The 18421-nt window shown below is 37.7% G+C and overlaps 1 protein-coding gene across 8 annotated transcripts in view; it reads right to left on the bottom strand.

Moving 5' to 3' along the window:
• PATJ (PATJ crumbs cell polarity complex component) overlaps nt 1-18421 on the bottom strand; it is a 411472-nt gene that overhangs the window by 278425 nt on the left and 114626 nt on the right. For all 8 annotated transcript variants that reach the window (XM_066376436.1, XM_066376440.1, XM_066376442.1 and 5 more), the window contains exons 19-22: nt 14530-14649; nt 11076-11471; nt 5975-6098; nt 669-843 (exon numbers count right to left, since the gene is read on the bottom strand). In XM_066376436.1, coding sequence (XP_066232533.1) covers nt 669-843; nt 5975-6098; nt 11076-11471; nt 14530-14649 — 815 coding nt within the window. The remainder of the gene's footprint in view (nt 1-668; nt 844-5974; nt 6099-11075; nt 11472-14529; nt 14650-18421) is intronic.

The following is an 18421-nucleotide window of genomic DNA, read 5'->3' as shown; positions in this document are numbered from 1 at the left end:
AGATGACTATTCAAATCCAGGAATTTCACTTATGCTTGCTTGATCTTGTTCCTAATTATTCATGTCAGAATCATCCTCAACATTAATTCTGAGAATCATGGATCTAATTGGTCCCCTTTATTTTGTCCTATAGCTTTGTAAACCCTCAACATGCCTCAAACTGAACTCATTATTTTTCCTTTCTACCTGTTTATGCTCCTATATGCTTATGTCAAAGAACTAACAGTCCCACTATCCATTTGTTTTCTCATTCCAGAATCACAAGTAATCCTCAACCATTTCTGCTCACTTCCAGCCTGTTGTCAGTCACCAATTCATACAAATCTCTAGCCCCTTAAATCTATTCTCTCATTTGTCCTCGAATACTTCTTACTTGAGTTGTTAAAATAAAACTCTTAACTTCCCATTTTCTAAGCAAATACTCTATGTAATCCATTTTGCACATAATTGCAAGAATATAAAATTGTGTATATAATACAATTTTATGTATGTGAAGTCATCATACTAATTTTATAATATAGTGTATTTTATTCATAATGTTTTTCTGTATTTTCCAAATATCCCACCATAATCATGCCTCGTTTTTTCTTTGGTTTTTTGTTTTTGTATATAAAAGCAAAATAAAAACAATTTTATAATGCAAACACAGAAAGGAAATGAAATCATACTATGCATTAGTGGTGTATCTAGAAGACAACACTCCCGTGTATGCCAAGGTTTTGGAAACAACTCGGGTCCTAGGCAGTTGGTATAAGGGCAGATCTTCTTGCTGCCTTATTTGAGCCACAGCAGGTAGTTCAACAAGCAGGCCAGGACCTTGGACATCACTTGGTCTCATCATGCCTACAGAGTAAACCAAAAAAAAAAGTGAACACAAGATGCTTTCATACATCTTCCATTCATTCAACAAATAGGAGCATCTACTGGGAGCAAACTTCTTTCACGAAGAAGACTTACTTATATTAAGCTAAATGAGTAAATTATTTAATAGGTCAGATGGTGACAAGTACTATGGTGAAAAGCAGGGGTCGGGAACCTTTTTAGCTGAGAGAGCCATGAACGCCACATATTTTAAAATGTAATTCCATGAGAGCCATACAACGACCCGTGTACATTATGCATTATCCAGTAAAAATTTGGTGTTGTCCCGGAGGACAGCTGTGATTGTCTCCAGCCACCTGCAACCATGAACATGAGCGGTAGGAAATGAATGAATTGTAATACATGAGAATGTTTTATATTTTTAACGTTATTATTTTTTTTTATTAAAGATATGTCTGTGAGCCAGATGCAGCCATCAAAAGAGCCACATCTGGCTCGCAACCCATAGATTCCCAACCCCTGGTGAAAAGTGAAGCAAGGGAGGGGGAATGGAGATTGCTTAGTAGAAAAAAGTTACAGTTTTGAGTTTGGCCTCACTGAAAAGATAACACCATTTTAGCAACAGAAACACTTTATCAAAATAATACTCTTTATGATGGTATTCTAATCTTACTACAAATTTTCCTTTAGTAACCCAGGCTGTCTCAATTATAGGCACTCCAACATTTCACTGATTAAAAAAATAATAATTCCATGGAAAAACAACCACATAAAAACACATTTTTAAAAGAGCTTTGCTTATAAATTCCAGAGTTCTTTTAAATTTGTGACCTTATTTAATACATCAAACTATGAGTTAGAGAGAAAAGATATTAGTAAATGTATTTTATAGATGGGGAGACTAGTCTAAAAAATAGTGTAAGGAATTTTGCCAATTAGAGCGTGCAAATTTATCTGACAAACCATCTCTTCTTTTTTTCAATTTACTAAAAAAAAAAAAAAAAAAAAAAAAAAGAATAACTAAGGCAGAACTGTGCTGAGTTCGACAGCATATGCTTAGAGCCCAGCACCATGCAGCCATAAATCCATTAATTACTCTCAGGAGACACCCCAGTATCCATTATATCCATCCATGATAAGTTCCTAGCCAATCTTTCTTTATCATGTTATACAATATGATGACCTGTGCATAAAATGCCTCCCTTAACTCTATACATTTACAGTATATTATGAAGACCTTCCTTATCAGAAAATTAGAAATGATTTCTAAGAGATATACTCTTCTAAAACTTTTCCTATAAGCATCACCGAAACTCTCCATTTCTTTGCACTAAACAAATTTTCTAGTAAACTCACTAACTCTACTTCTGCTTTTCATCTTGTCCAGAAGCTTCGGAACCAGGATCTAATCAGTTGGTAATGCAAGAGAGAATCTGATGAGGGAGTGAAAATAACTAATGCTTCGGTGGCAGGAAAGGAAGCCTTTCCCCACTCTCATGCACCCTCCACCCCATCCACTGGGGCCCACATTCCTGCCGAGCAGTCAAATCTGTACCACCACCGCACTGTTCCAGCTCTGCCTACATCTGCCTCCTCCCCGCTGAGGAGGGACAAAGGGTAGGATCAAGATTCTTGGAAGAATAGCTAAAAGCCAGAGTCTTAAGAAAAGAAAACCAGCTCTGTTTGCAGAGCTAGATCTCATCCAACTATGCTGGTAAAAGCAGCCTGTTACATTACAGCATTGGGCTTCATAGGTTGCTGCAGTTTGTTTAAAACATACCGGCTCCATATAAAAGCTGCCCGTGCCTTTTGCCCCACTCCTCTCCGGACACCTGGCAGTGCTTAGGCACACATTTTCATCTCTCAGAGCACATGACACAGTTTCACTTCAGAGCTGCTCACCAACTGCAGCACAGTACCCAGGAGCCCGTAAGACAAACCAAGTCCCTTAGGGCCTGCGCAGTTGTTAGGTAATGGCCATTACAGGAACAGAAACATTAGAAAAACAGGAAACTTTAAATAAAAAATGTTCTGGGTAAATGGAAGCTAATGCTTACAGGAGAGAAATGGAGAAAATGTTCTAAAGGCTTATACTTGGTGAAGTACAAGAATACAATGGTCAACAAAATAAAGGTAGTAAGAATCTGAGTAGAGAAGAGATTGGGTACTGTACAACTTAGCAACTGAAAAAAAGGGAGGGGGTTAATATGTTGTTAAATAACCATATATGAGTGGCACGTCACTTTCTCATTCAACTATTTCTTAAGCACCTACTATGGTAACATCATTTGAGATAAGCTTTGCCCTCCAAAAGTTTAGTCTATATATATTGCTTACAAAAATTAGGGGATATTTTATCGCTTCATACTCATTTTAAAATATCTCCTAATCTTTGTGAGCAGTATAGTGTGAGACTGAGTATATAGGTCTGACCCTCGGGTGCAATGACAGAAATCCATCCAGGTTCACTGGAGACACACTCCAGGAGGAACAATCAGATTTGGGGGGAAAAAAATACTTCCTCTCTGAAATCTTGTAACACTAACTACATGACTGATCTAAAATTTACCTCGTATTCTTTATATTATTAATTATACTAATTTGTAGGCTTAGTTTTACAGCCCATAAAGAGTACAGGCTCTTGAAGGACACATACATTTTCATAAAGTATAAGGTCAAGAACAGCCCTTTACACATAGGTCCTCCAAAATAATTTTAAAATTAATTTTTCATAGATAAATCTAAAATTCTTTGTTACTAATAGAGTGGCCAAAAAACTACAGATTGGAAAGAGGCTTTAGAGAACACTTAGCCCAGACCCCTCACTGTACAGTGAGAACACGGAGAGGCCTGGAGGAGCCTGAAGGCCTGCCCAGTAATGCAGCGGGTTTACTGCTTCGTGCTAAAGGCTCTGGGACTGAAATAGTCCACCATGTGCTAGGCAGGGCTCTCGGGGGGAAATTGAAGCTTTGAGTAGAATTAACTCAATATATATGCTGCAGAAATCTGTATTCCTCTGTATCAGTAATTTCTCAGCCCACCCATGGTTAGCACTAATCTGAACACTCACGCCTGTCACATGGCATTCTAGAGGTTCTCAAAATTTTTCCCTAAAAGCATATGGTTTTAAATGCTTTTCTAGTGAGCACAGGTCAAAGACAGCTTCATTCCTAAAGCTATAATCTCTGAAAATAAATTATTTCCAGTGCCTTGCAAAATATCAGATTAAGGAAGTGTAGTGGGTTCAACGGTGGACTCCTAAAAGACATATCCATGCCACAGGACCTATCAATGTGGCCTTGTTTGGGGGAATAAAAACCTTTGCAGGTGTAATTAAGTATCTTGAGATGAGACCATCTGGATTAACCTATTGAAATATAAACCCAATGATAGGTGTCCTTATAAGGGACAGAAGAGAAGATTTGGCAGGAGGAAGAGAAGTCCATGTGAAGACAGGGGCAGGGATGGTGTGATACAGCCACCAGGAGCTAGAAGAGTCAAAGAACAGACTTCCCTAGAGCCATCAAAGGGAGTACAGCACCTCGATTCAGGACTTCTGTCTCCAGTAGACAGAATTCATTGATATTGTTTTAAGACACTGAGTTTGTGACAATTTGGTACAACAGCCCCAGCAAACTTATACAGGCAGCAGAAGGCAGTGGAACTAACTTAGAAGTCACCTATGATACACAGAGCAGAGCTCATGGGGAGACTGGGTCATCCTAGGAAGAGACCATCTATTTCCCTATATTATTCCCAACTTTACTGCCCCTCACCACAAATACCCACCCCGTTTATCTTGTCTGTTCCCTTCAATTCTGATGATTTAAAGCACAAACAGGTCCAAACCGGAGGCAATTTTACCATGGGACATTCGGCATGTCTAGACACATTCTGATTTTGATCATGAATGGGGGGGGGCGCACTGGCATCTAGAGTTAGGGGGCAGGGAAGCTGCTAAACATACTATCATGCACAGTTCAACCCTACGGCCAAAAATCATCTAGGCCACAACAGTCCCGAGATTGTTATAAAGTACCAATGATAATCACACAGATATGGTCTATTAATTCATTTATTTATTCATTTGTGCTGTAAACCTTCTCCAAGTATTTAATAACCAGAGGACTACAGAAATGTAGTGAATTTTTTAAAAAGCCAGAATCCTTGGAGAGTTTTGGTGAAAAAAAAATCCCATTTTTTTTCTAGACATGATCATGAAAAATTGGGTAGACTCATCTAATCTTAGATATTCAAAATTAACTCTGTTGACCCACAGGAAATTGACAATTATTATCTCATAGATGCCTTCAACCTTTACTGTTAAGAATTCCATTCTTTGGATTTTACTTAACAGAATGCTGAATTCATATAAAACTGTGATATAATTTTTTTCTAGTTCTTTTTCTCTCCTTGTAACATATTACCATACGACAATAATTTCCACAGAGAAAGACTTTTCGTATAAGTAGAGTCATAACAGGTGAAGGACAGCACAAATCTTGAACGTTGGCTCTATAAATCCTAGGGTTATGAAAGAACTCATCAAGGGATCTTAATATTATAACAACATTTGATATTTCAGTGTTGGATGAAAAAAATTATTTTTTAAAGTTAAGTTTTCAAAATTATATAAGAATCAATATTGGGAAGAGGCAGGGAGAGGCACAATACTTTCAGGACTCTTTAATGGAAACTAAGTTATTAATGTACCAAAATTGACTGTAATATATGGCTATAAAAATGTTTCATAAATGTTTAAAATATGCCTCTCTTTATTAATATTTAACAACCCCATTCAATGAGCTAACAGTATCACTTAATGGCATCAGAGATTTTAATATATATTAGAGACTTATTTCAGATTCAGACTAAGGTACTAGTTTTAGTTTTAATCCATACTGATAATAAAGGCCAAATGAAGCAGAGAAAATGCAGCCCTCTCAGAAAACAGAATCTGAAAATTCTGAGTTTAAATATGAACCATGTTATTCTTCCAGATATTCTGAAGCAGATTAATTAATACGCAGATTTAAATTTAAAACACCATAATGAATAAAAATGTGACAATAAAATTTATCACATACAAAAATAAAACTGAAAGACTGTAAAATAATATAATTTGTGTTTATGAGAAACAAAATCCACCAACCTAACTCCAGACTGCTTTTTGTAAATGAATTAAGATTTTCCAGATCATCAAATCTGCCTTGTTGACTATTTCCTTCAGTTGAGGACACAGAAGGTAGGGAATCGATGCCAAAATTTTCTTGCATCTTGAGAGGAAGAAAAACAGAAATGCATTAGTACTTTATGACAAAAAGTAGAACCCTATAATGCTGTTTTAACAGGCAAGAATGACAGTGGAAAACTGGCCCTGGAAACAGGCCTTCTCAAGCAATGGGATACTGTAATAAGCTGGAACCACTAGTAACAATATTTGCAAGAGTACAGGCTAGTAAAACCTGGTCATTTTTTTTTCCAAACACTGAATTTAGAACAAATTTGTTTATCTAAACATTAACAAGAGAATTTTAATAAACAGTAGAGGAATAAAAGGTCTATCGAGTCAAACAAGGTCAATGGTTGACATACAACCTCCTGATCATGCTGGATCACCATTTAAATTGCTGATCTCAAAATACCTGGTGAACATTCACAGCTCTACGATTTTGCTCACCCTCCCTAGCACTCTTATCTGCATGGTGAACACTCAGTTACCCAAACCTAAAACCAAAGACAAGCACAGTCAATAACTTATTATACTTGCCTCTTCTCCTTTTACATGTCTTTTATGAATTTCCAAAGCATAATTTTTACTAATGTATTTCGTTAGGATATTTTTTAAAATCTTTATAAGCATAAAATTTAATAACATTATTGACACCAAAGGGATACACCTTGACTCAGTTAAGGTGGATAACACTATGTTATTTTCTACTATTGGAAATTTACGTTGTTCAAAACAAATATATGAATTATATCTGTTACAACAATCCAATTTTTTCTATTTAGTTATATTGGTCAGACTTCAACAGTAAGAGAAGAATTTACCTAATAGAGCCTACAGAACATAGACTTGAACTCAAATGTTAAACAGAGGTAAGAAAGGAGATACAACTACCTAGCTGTCTAGATTAAATAAGCAAAAATCTCTTAGAAAAAGAAATAAGGAGCCTGACCTGTGGTGGTGCAGTGGTTAAAGCATCAACCTGGAATGCTGAGGTTGCCAGTTCAAAATCCCGGGCTTGCTGGATCAAGGCACATATGGAAAGCATCTATGAGTTGATGCTTGTTGATGCTTCCCACTCTTCCCTCCCCCTTCTCTCTCTCCTCTCTCTTAAATCAATAAAATCTTTTTTTTAAAAAAAAAGGAAGAGATGGTAGGCTCTGAGTACTTAAAAAGAAAAAATTTCATAGTAATTTTTGGACCATTTGGACATTTAAAAAATGTTAATGGCAACTATGTAACTAAGAAATAAGAAAAATACCTGAATCTGAGATACAATATAGTGAGTATGAGAGGTTAGACATTTACAAATATAAGTTCAGAATTTTTTCTAAATAGACAAGAAAATAAGAATATACAATTATTCTCAGGTAAATAATCCTCAGACAAAAAGAATTAGATCTTCAAAAAATGGGCAAAGAAATTGAACAGACATTTCTCCAAAGAATATCTAAAGATGGCCAACAAACACATGAAAAGTTGTTCAATATCACTAATAATTAGGGATATCCGAATCAAAACCACATTAAGATACTACTTCATACCTATTTTAGAAAAAGGAAACAACCAGAAAATAAGTGTCGGTGAGCATGTGGAAAAGTTGGAAAATTGTGCATTACTGGTGGGAATGTAAAATGGTTCAGCTGCTGTGGAAAACAGTATGCAGTTCCTCAAAAAATTAACACAATTACCACATGATCTAGCGATTTCACTTCTCGGTATATAACCCCAATATTAGTTATTTGAACAAATCTTTGTATATCAATGTTCATAGAAGCGTTATTCACAATAGTCAAAGTTAGAAACAACCCAGATGTCCATCAACTGATAAATGGGTAAACAAAATGCAGTGTATAAATTCAATAGAATATTAATTAGACTTAAAAAAGGAGAAATTCTGACACAGACTTCAACATAGATGAAACTTGAAGACATTGCACTAAGCCAAAAAAGTCAGACACAAAAGTGCAATATTCTATGATTCCACTTATATGAGGAACCTAGACTAGTTGAATTCTTAGAGACAGAAAGTAGAAGTTTGGTTGGTTCCCAGAGAATGAAGGAAGGGGAGAATGAGCAGTTATTGTTTAGTGGGTATAGAATTTTAGTTTAGGAAAATAAAAAGTTCTGGAGATGAATGGTAGTAATGGTTGTAAGTCTAAAAATGTTTTGAACAGTGAATTTTATGTAATGTATATTTTACCACAGCTATAAATCTTGACAGTTCCACCCTTCAACTGAAATGGAGTAAGCAGGTAGCAGAGAAAAACTATGAAGTAGTTGGGTACTATTTGCACTCCACAAATATAGTTATATCTATACCCAAAATGCATATTACACTGAAGACAGAATGCTAATGTTCCTCTACCCTCTGGAGGGCATCCTCTAAATGGAAGAGTATTAGAATTACATACACTGCTCACAAAAATTAGGGGATATTTTATTGCTTCGTATTCATTTTTGAAATATCCCCTAATTTTTGTGAGAAGTATATTTGTAGGCATTTGACCATGTTTTTAAATTTTATCCAGGGCTTGTAATATTCAACCACAAATTTTCATCACAAGAGTCCATCAATAATGGAAAGGAGGGCAAATCAAGAGCCAAGCCATCTTGACCATGTGAGCGTAACTGTTGCAGGCAGTAAGAATATTCACCCAGAAATATGCCACTTTCACACAAGGATTATTTTGAGCTGAAGAAAACTAAGAAAGAGTAGATAGACTTAGGCCCTGGCTGTTTGGTTCAGTAGATAGAGTGTTGGCCAGCATGCAGATGTCCCGGGTTCAATTTCCAATCAGGGCACACAAGAGAAGTGACCATCTGTTTCTCTTCCTCTCCCTCTCCCCCTTCTCTCCCTCTTTTCCTCTCACAGCCAGGATAGCTCAGTCTTAGGTGCTGAGGATAGCTCGGTTGATTTGAGCATCAGCCCCAGATGGGAGTTGCTGGGTGGATCCCAGTCAGGGCGCATGCGAGAGTCTATCTCCCCTCCTTTCACGTAAAAAAAGAATAGAGAAAAAAGAAAGAATAGGCTCAGAAAAGCTCACTATCCACCCAATTCTTAGTCACTAGAGATGACTCTAGATTTTTCATCTCAGGGCTGGCACTAAGAGAAATGTATGTAACAAACCTTACTAAAACAACCCTTTTCTTCCATCAATTTCCCCCACACATTTATTTACCTTCCCACAATTTGCTGACCACAAAAGTCTAAAGCCCTTTTCTTTTGTCAAGTCTCTACAAATCTATTGGTCTTTGTTAAGATGCTGTATAAGTCCAACTCCTAAGAACCCCTTTGAGTTAATCAACACTGTACTTCTCCTGTGTATATACGTGGCACAGGTATTTAAAAAATGAATACTTGAGAACAGGATAAAATTTTGACTGACAGTATGGATTCAAATATTAATGTATCCCAAACAACATAGATGGTAATGAGGACAGTATAGTTGGAAAGCCATATGAAAGGTTCAAAAAGTGATTCTAATGATAATGTAGATACTGATGCTAAATATACATCAACAGAATTTTAATAAAATTATATTAAATGTGAGTAGGCAAAAATTAACATGTTACAGGTTTTAAAATATATTAAATGAAATTTATAAAGTAAATATTGTGAATATACATTTGACTATTTCATCTATATTCCTAAATACACTGCTCACAAAAATTAGGGGATATTTCAAAATGAATATGAAGCAGTAAAATATCCCCTGATTTTTGTGAGCAGTGTATATAGTAAAATGGACCTCTATTTCAGTTGGCTTATATTTGGGTAAATAGATAATTTTTTTTTTAAAGAAGAAAGCCACAACAAGGAAGTATTTATAAATATTCACTAATCAGTGATTAAAATTTGACCCACGTCACTGACTATTCTGTTTGGGGTCAAGCATTTACTGATCTTGGAGTGGGACTGGCAAAGATAGAGTGCACCAACGTCCATGGCAACACACCAGGCAAGTCTGCGTCACCTATTCCCATATCAAGGTATTATGCACACAGTCCCAACCTCTAGTAGCCTGCCCAGAGTCCCCTATTATGAAGAATCCTCCAGGGTTCCATAAATACATCTAGTACAGTGCCTCACAGAGCAGAAGGAACCACAAGCACTGGCAGAAAGGAAAAGAGGAGGAACGTCTAAGGCTGGCAAAGAAAAAACCTCAGCTCTATATGCCCTATGAGAGAGCAAATAAAAACACACTTTGCACATCACTGCAGGAAAGTTGTTAACCTCAGGGAGGGGAGCACCACACAGCACCTGAAAACACACTGATGTAGAGCCCTATATAATAAGTTCTTTTCCATTTACCTGGAGTTTAATTGGGGGAAGGAAATAAACAAAAGTAATACACTAAAAAATGTCCCTAATGAAAGATTCCAATTGGTGATCAGTTAACTCTAATTTTATTTTAAAAATAAAGTTTATTGGTGATTTCATAGCAAGGGCAAACCTATTATGATAATGCTTTCCTCTCAGGTTGTAAATAGACAGTATCACAAATGTAAACATAATTTTCTTGAGTTCAGTGACTTTCTATATAGTACCATATATAATACAGAGAACAACAGTGTGGTTAAGCAAGGTATGAACAACATAATCAATTTGCCTTGATTCTTCTTGACAAATACACTATGTGAGAAATAATAGAGCTTTATCTCCCTGAGTGAATAAAAAAAATTACAAATGGCAAGAGAACTCTTCTGTGAAATGGGTAATTAGGAGAAAAACATCACTAAAATGGCAAGGCAAAGCAAAAAAAAAACAGAAAGAAAGAAAAAGACATAGCTATAAAGCAAGGCAATGGGAGCTTATGGACTCCGACTAAAAGTTGTATAATACAGAAAAGATGGCTTTCACTCACAGTAACACAGCATAGGGTACACCATCAAAAAAATGACTATTTATGAAACAATCCACTCAATTTTGTTCTCTTGGAAAGTTACAGGACTTAGGGACTGGGCTTGGAAGGGAAGAGAAAGGGAAGGTGTGGAAGATCTGTTCTAAAACACCCCTTACCATGCTTTCAGCGCCATAGCCATACTGCGGCATCTCCTGGGAATACACGCTCAGCATGGGTCTTGCTTCTGGAGACTCAGCTGGTTCACTATCATGTAACCACTGTGTACCAAAGTGAAGTTCCTTCACAGATGGAGCAGGAGCAGCCTCTTGACTGTGTGAGGAGGGATACAACTCCATGGACTGAAAGCCATCTTGATAGAGCTCATATTCTTCATCAACAAGCATTTCTCTTTCTTCACCCATTTCCTGTAATCCAGGAGTCAGAAATTCATGCATTTCCCAGGCCTCCTTGCTGTGGTCTACCTCTTTTTGTTGGGACTGGAAAGACTTCCCCAAATTTAGAAATGGTTCGTCCACAAGTTCTTCTTTAAAGTAAGGCTCATCTCTAAATCCCTGTTTAAAAAAAAAAAGTTGCAAAAAATTTTAAACTACACCTGTCTTAAAGCTAGAAAAGTAACCCCTGCTGTAGCTACAATGACTTTATTATACATGCCAACATATGGTTAACGTGAACAGCTCTCTATTACAAACGAGGAGAAATACAAGCTCACTACCACACAACCCTCAACTCAGGAAAGGGACAAACAAAATCAGAGACAGAAATCTGCCGTTGGCAAGGTGAAGGCTATTCTAAAAGGTTCGTTATACATTAACCACCTGAAAATTCTCAGTAACAGGAATTTTGTTGAACTGCTACACTATTTAACTCATGGATCTCATATAAAAAGTAGTACATAAATACAGAAATACTTCATACTGTTACTTACAAAAGCAAAAATTTTAAAGGTCAAGATTTTCAAGTTTATGTAACTCAAAAGAAATTATAGCTATTTGAATGTTCAAAAACTTATTCTATGTAAACTAAAGATAAGGAAAGAAACCCTCATGATAGACAACAGTATGGTGATGACCAGAAGAAAAGGGGAGTGGGGGGAGACAGGAGGATAAAGAGGGATAAATGGCGATGGAAGGAGACATGACTTGGGGTGGTGAACACACAATATAATATTCAGATGATCATATTATAGAATTGTGCCCCCTGAAATCTATATAATCGAATTAACCAATGCAATCCCAATAAATTCAATAACAAATAAAAGGAAAAATAAATTAAAAAAATAAATAAATGAAAAATAAAGATAGAGGCCCTGGCCAGTTGGCTCAGTGGTAGAGCATCGGCCTGGCGTGCAGAAGTCCCGGGTTCGATTCCTGGCCAGGGCACACAGGAGAAGCGCCCATCTGCTTCTCCACCCCTCCTCCTCTCCTTCCTCTCTGTCTCTCTCTTCCCCTCCCGCAGCGAGGCTCCATTGGAGCAAAGATGGCCCAGGAGCTGGGGATGGCTCCTTGGCCTCTGCCCCAGGCACTAGAGTGGCTCTGGTCGCGACAGAGCGACGCCCCAGAGGGGCAGAGCATCGCCCCCTGGTGGGCAGAGCGTGGCCCCTTGGTGGGCGTGCCGGGTGGATCCCAGTCAGGCGCATGCCGGAGTCTGTCTGACTGTCTCTCCCCGTTTCCAGCTTCAGAAAAATACAAAAAAAAAAAAAATAATAAATAAATAAATAAAGATAGAGAGTATGTCTCAACTTCTTTGAGTATGACTCTTTGATAATATACTATGAACAGAAATAGATTTTTTTCATCTGCATTGAAAATATGCTAGAAAGTAATAAATATGGTATGCTTTTAAATTAACTTATATTTCACTAATCAGAAGAACAAGTACATAGAACTGAAGCTAAATAGTCATAGATGTGCAGGAACATTGCTGAGTTCCTAGGTAATGCTTGAGAGTCATATGGATCCGCTGAGCCTTTGACCTAACTCTTAGAGGTGTGAGGGTGCTGATTGCAATGAGGCCCAAGTCCTTCTAAGGGAACAATAGCAGTTCCTATTTTAAGTCCAACTTATTAAGTATTACTAAGTACAAATTCCTGAAATGAATCTACTCTTTTCCATTAATTCCTTACTTGCAGCTAAACATCGCTTTGGTGAAACTTTTCAATTAATACAGGATACCAAATATTCCAACCTTGTTAATTTTTTTAAAAGTTGCATTTAGAGGGTATCTTTGAAAATGCCATGTGGTTATGAAATTTTAACAAAAATGTCTACACTAAAAAAAATATAATGGACTACATATCAGCTTGAGGCACTAGCAACAAATTAAAAAATATATCAAAATACAGTTGTTATCAAGTAAAGCAAAACTATACATAGCAAAGTCATTTTAAAATTAAAAAAGGTATCTGACCAGGCAGTGGTGCAGTGGATAGAGCATCAGCCTAGGATGCAGAGGACCCAGGTTTGGAACCCCGAGGTTTCCAGCTTGAGCACAGGCTCACCAGCTTGAGCTCGGGGTTGCTGGACTGGGTGTGGAATCATAGACATGACCCCATGGTCACTGGATTGAGTCCAAAGGTCGCTGGCTTGATGCCCAAGATCGCTGGATTGAGCAAGGGGTCACTAGCTCAGCTAGAGTCACCCAGTCAAGGCACACATGAGAAAGCAATCAATGAACAACTAAGGTGCCACAACAAAGAATTGATGCTTCTTGTCTCTCTCCCTTCCTGTCTGTCTGTCCCTGTATGTCCCTGTCTGTCCCCCCCCTCAGAAAAAGTAAATAAATAAAACAGGAAAAGATTTAAAATATACTTTCTAAAATTGAAGCAAAAAGTAGTGTTGCACTAAGTAAGTTTTCTTTAGAAAGTATTCAATAAAAACTTCTTTTGGATAGTTGTTTTCTACAATATTTTAAATGCCTATTTAAAGGTCTATTTTCAAAAATATGTTCTGCCCTGGCCGGTTGGCTCAGCGGTAGAGCGTCGGCCTAGCGTGCGGAGGACCCGGGTTCGATTCCCGGCCAGGGCACATAGGAGAAGCGCCCATTTGCTTCTCCACCCCTCCACCGCGCCTTCCTCTCTGTCTCTCTCTTCCCCTCCCGCAGCCGAGGCTCCATTGGAGCAAAGATGGCCCGGGCGCTGGGGATGGCTCTGTGGCCTCTGCCTCAGGCGCTAGAGTGGCTCTGGTCGCAATATGGCGACGCCCAGGATGGGCAGAGCATCGCCCCCTGGTGGGCAGAGCGGTCGCCCCATGGTGGGCGTGCCAGGTGGATCCCGGTCGGGCGCATGCGGGAGTCTGTCTGACTGTCTCTCCCTGTTTCCAGCTTCAGAAAAAGGAAAAAAAAAAAAAAAAAATGTTCTACCTTCAAAAATTTAAGGATATATTAGTATAAAAGAAAGTTTGTTCTTTGAAAATGCCTTTTACTGGTTTATGTCATTTATGAAGGCAATGGGATAGAAAAGGGGTAAGATTTCAGTTAAAAAAGTAATAATAAAGATAGGGGACTATTAAATTGTATCTATTCAGCTAAGAGAGTGGAAATAAGCCTGTCTTCTTTATAGAAACTTTTAACTCACAGCAAACCATTCAAATGAGAAATAAATTTACCACATACCTTGGGCGCTTCAAGTATTAAAGATGAATTTATATCATGAATTGTTCCTGAAATTTCAGTCTTGTTTTCAGTAGTGTTTGAATGTGAAATATAATGACTTTCTTCCTCTTTATTATCTTCCTGAAAAATAGAAATATTTTTATTTTATTGTATACTCTTTTGCACACAACAGAAGAAATGTTTTTGTCAACCATGAAGCTATTTTTTTTTTAACTGAGATATAACTGACATATAACATTATATTAGTGATAGACGTAGAAATGATTTGGAAAATGCATATGTTGCAAAATGATTACAAGAATAAATGTAGTCAACATCGACAACTTTCAAATATACAGTACAGTTTTGTTAACTATAGTCACCATGCCTGACATTACATCCTCAGGACTTCCTTATCTTATACCTGAAAGTTTGTACCTTTTGACCACTTGCACTCGTTTCCTCACCCCCAACCCTCTGGCAACCACAGAAACACTTTTATAATTGAGAAAACATCTTAGTTTCAAACTCTTTAGATTAAGTCCTATTTTCCCATTAAGTGCAAGTACATAATAAAATTTATGTGTTTTATTAGAGCCAACTTTTAATAATTAAAAAGAAAGCCATATTCATCTCAAAGCTTCTCAAACTTTTCATTCTTTTTAAATATTACTTTTAAAAAACCGCTTTCCCAAGAATGGGCCTTATTATTAAGAAATGTATAAGTACAGACAGGGTGATATTTAAAAAAAAAAAACAATGGCACAGTGTAGTCACTGCCCATTTGAAGAGGTCCGGCCATTCCAGGGCTTACCAGTAAGCCCTAGTAATAACATAGCTACTATTTACTACTTACATAGCTTCATAACACAACTGTGGTAAATACTTTTATAAGTTTTATTCCAGCATCATCTTTACAATAATCCTATTAGGTCAAGATTTTACATTTATCTAAAAATTAAAGCAAACATATATCTCACTGGTACAGATTTAAGTATTTTAAATAATTCAATTCATTCAATGTCTACTCTAAAAAGTATGTGCTCTTATTAACCCCATTTTACAGATGAGTAAAAGGAACATAGTAATTGCCCTTAGTTACTTAACTAGTCAGTTACACACCAAGAGTTTGAACCCTGGCTGTGTGGCTCTGGAACCTGTGATCTCATCTACCGTGCCAGGCAATCCCACCTTACAAATGAGGAAGTGGGAGCTGGGGAGGTTAAATAAGTGGCCCAAGGACACACAGCCTCGCAAATCACAGAACTAAGCTAAGACCCACAGCGTCTGGCTCAAGCACTCTGCTGCCAGCTCTGTTCTGTTGGTCCTAAAGATACAATGCTGTTTTTAAAGTCAGTTCATTCATTTTTTGGATGTGGTCCACCTCAGGTGAGTTTGTAGATGAGAGAAGGCAAGTCACATTTGTGACTTGAAAATGATTTTATTGATAATATATATATATATATATATATATATATTTGACTAAAATGTAAGATTGTATACTATTTATAAACATATAGGTAAAACGTATCTATGTGATACAAGACAATAATAAGTCACTTTGTTTTCCTGTCATATATTCCTAGTCTTTCTGCCCCAACCTAATGATGGGCCATTTTATTCACACTGCATCCCCACCTCTGCTGAGGATTCAGTAAATGCTCAGTAAACATTGGGTGATTAGACAAGTGACTGTCAACTGAACCATGAGAGAAAGAGACAGAGACCTCAGCAAAGATCCATGCATCACAATCCACAGTTCACAAGCAGAAAGTGTTGCTAAAATAATCCAGATGGTAAAGAAGGAATTACTTAGTGGCAAGTCCCCTAAGAACTTTTAAAGTCTTGAAAGTGACCTTTCTCTCTTCTCTTTATTGGCCTCCCACTCCCAAGTATCCTGAAAGCCTTCTAGTCTCGAGGGAAGCCCGGACAAAGGTCCATCTCACAATTATTACGTCCTAGAACCCTCTGAAGGTGAGGCCCCGAGGTCCTGAGGTGTCTGCGGCTCTACCCCCGCCAGCAATATAGCACAGGAACCCACACCCAGTTGGAACTAAATTCCATCTTTTATCCTGCCTGAAACACTCAACTGCTTCAAAGTACAGTCATGCTGTTTAAGTCATATAGGCCATAAACAGTTTGTGATTTCATCTAGCAGGCCAAATAATCAGGCAAATAATTAGGGAAAATTTAGACAAAGTTCTTGTCACAATCCAAAGTGCCAAGAAGACAGGGTCCCCATTAAAATATCAAGTTTTCTCGGCCCTGGCCGGTTGGCTCAGCGGTAGAGCGTCGGCCTAGCGTGCGGAGGACCCGGGTTCGATTCCCGGCCAGGGCACATAGGAGAAGCGCCCATTTGCTTCTCCACCTCTCCGCCGCGCTTTCCTCTCTGTCTCTCTCTTCCCCTCCCGCAGCCAAGGCTCCATTGGAGCAAAGATGGCCCGGGCGCTGGGGATGGCTCTGTGGCCTCTGCCTCAGGCGCTAGAGTGGCTCTGGTCGCAATATGGCGACGCCCAGGATGGGCAGAGCATCGCCCCCTGGGGGGCAGAGCACCGCCCCTGGTGGGTGTGCCGGGTGGATCCCGGTCGGGCGCATGCGGGAGTCTGTCTGACTGTCTCTCCCTGTTTCCAGCTTCAGAAAAATGAAAAAAAAAAAAAAAAAAATCAAGTTTTCTCTTTCTTAATTTGTCCAAAAATCAAACTGCGCATCTCATGGTATATATTAACTATGGCAACACCCACATACCAAATACACAATATAAAGTTGAGAACTTGGCCCTGGCTGAGTGTGTGAGTGGATAAATGTCATCCCAGTGCAGCAGAGGTTGTGGGTTCAACCTCCAAATCATGGCAATTACGGTAAACAATCGATGACTAACCAACTAAATGGAACAACAAAGTGAAACAATGAGTTGATGCTTCTCTCTTTCTCTCCTTACCTCAAATCAATGGGAAAAAATTATAAAAAAAATGTTTAATAAGAACTTGACTTAGTTATGCACTATATCTCATTTTGAAACATTTAAAATATCTAATAGGTGCAATATATAGACAATCTTCATCTTTTTACATGAAGAATAAAAAATATATTAAGGTTCTATTGAGATTCCTCAATGCAAAAATACTATATGTAATACACAAATCTATCTATAGCTATACATATATATATATTACTATCTATATGAACACTTGTAGTATGTTAATATATTTCATGAAATAAAATAATTTTAGAATTAAGAAAAGTCTTCTGAGTTATCTAGTCTTGTTCATTCAGTCTTTTGGGAAATGAAAAAATAGGCTCAGAAAAGAAAAGTGGTGTACCTGTAATCAAATTACGAGAACAATGTTTCTCAAAGTGCATTAGAATTACACAGCTGACTCATTGAGGAGGCAGATTCTAATTAAAGAGCACATCAGAATTCTTACATCAGAACCTCTGAAAGTAAAACCTGGGAAACTGAATTCAACTATCCCCCAGGTGATACTTAGGGATATCACATATCTCTGAGTTTGAAATCCCCTGGACTAACTCATCGTAAAGTTAGAAACAGCCCAGGTTTCTTGAAATCCAGTCCAACGCTCCACTATAACCATACTGTTTCAGACATGTTGCATGCAAACCATACTGGGGACAACAAACTAAAACAGGATACATAGCATTGTGGTTATGAGCACAGGGTCTGAAACCACCCTGCTGAGTTTATATTCCGATTCTGTCCCTTATTAGTTATATCACTTTGCATAAGTTACTCAACTCTCTGTGTCTTGATTGACTCATCTGTGATAAGGATAATAAGAGAACTACCTCTTAAAGTTCTGTGATAATTAAATTAGTTAATATACATAAAGGCTTAAAATACTGACTGACATATAGTAAGCACTCAATACTTAAATCCTGCTTGAAAATTATCATC

This window comes from Saccopteryx leptura, chromosome 3, assembly GCF_036850995.1.
Source record: "Saccopteryx leptura isolate mSacLep1 chromosome 3, mSacLep1_pri_phased_curated, whole genome shotgun sequence".
NCBI lineage: Eukaryota > Metazoa > Chordata > Mammalia > Chiroptera > Emballonuridae > Saccopteryx > Saccopteryx leptura.
Note: the sequence above shows the minus strand (reverse complement) of the source record. Positions and strands in the feature narration are given on the sequence as shown.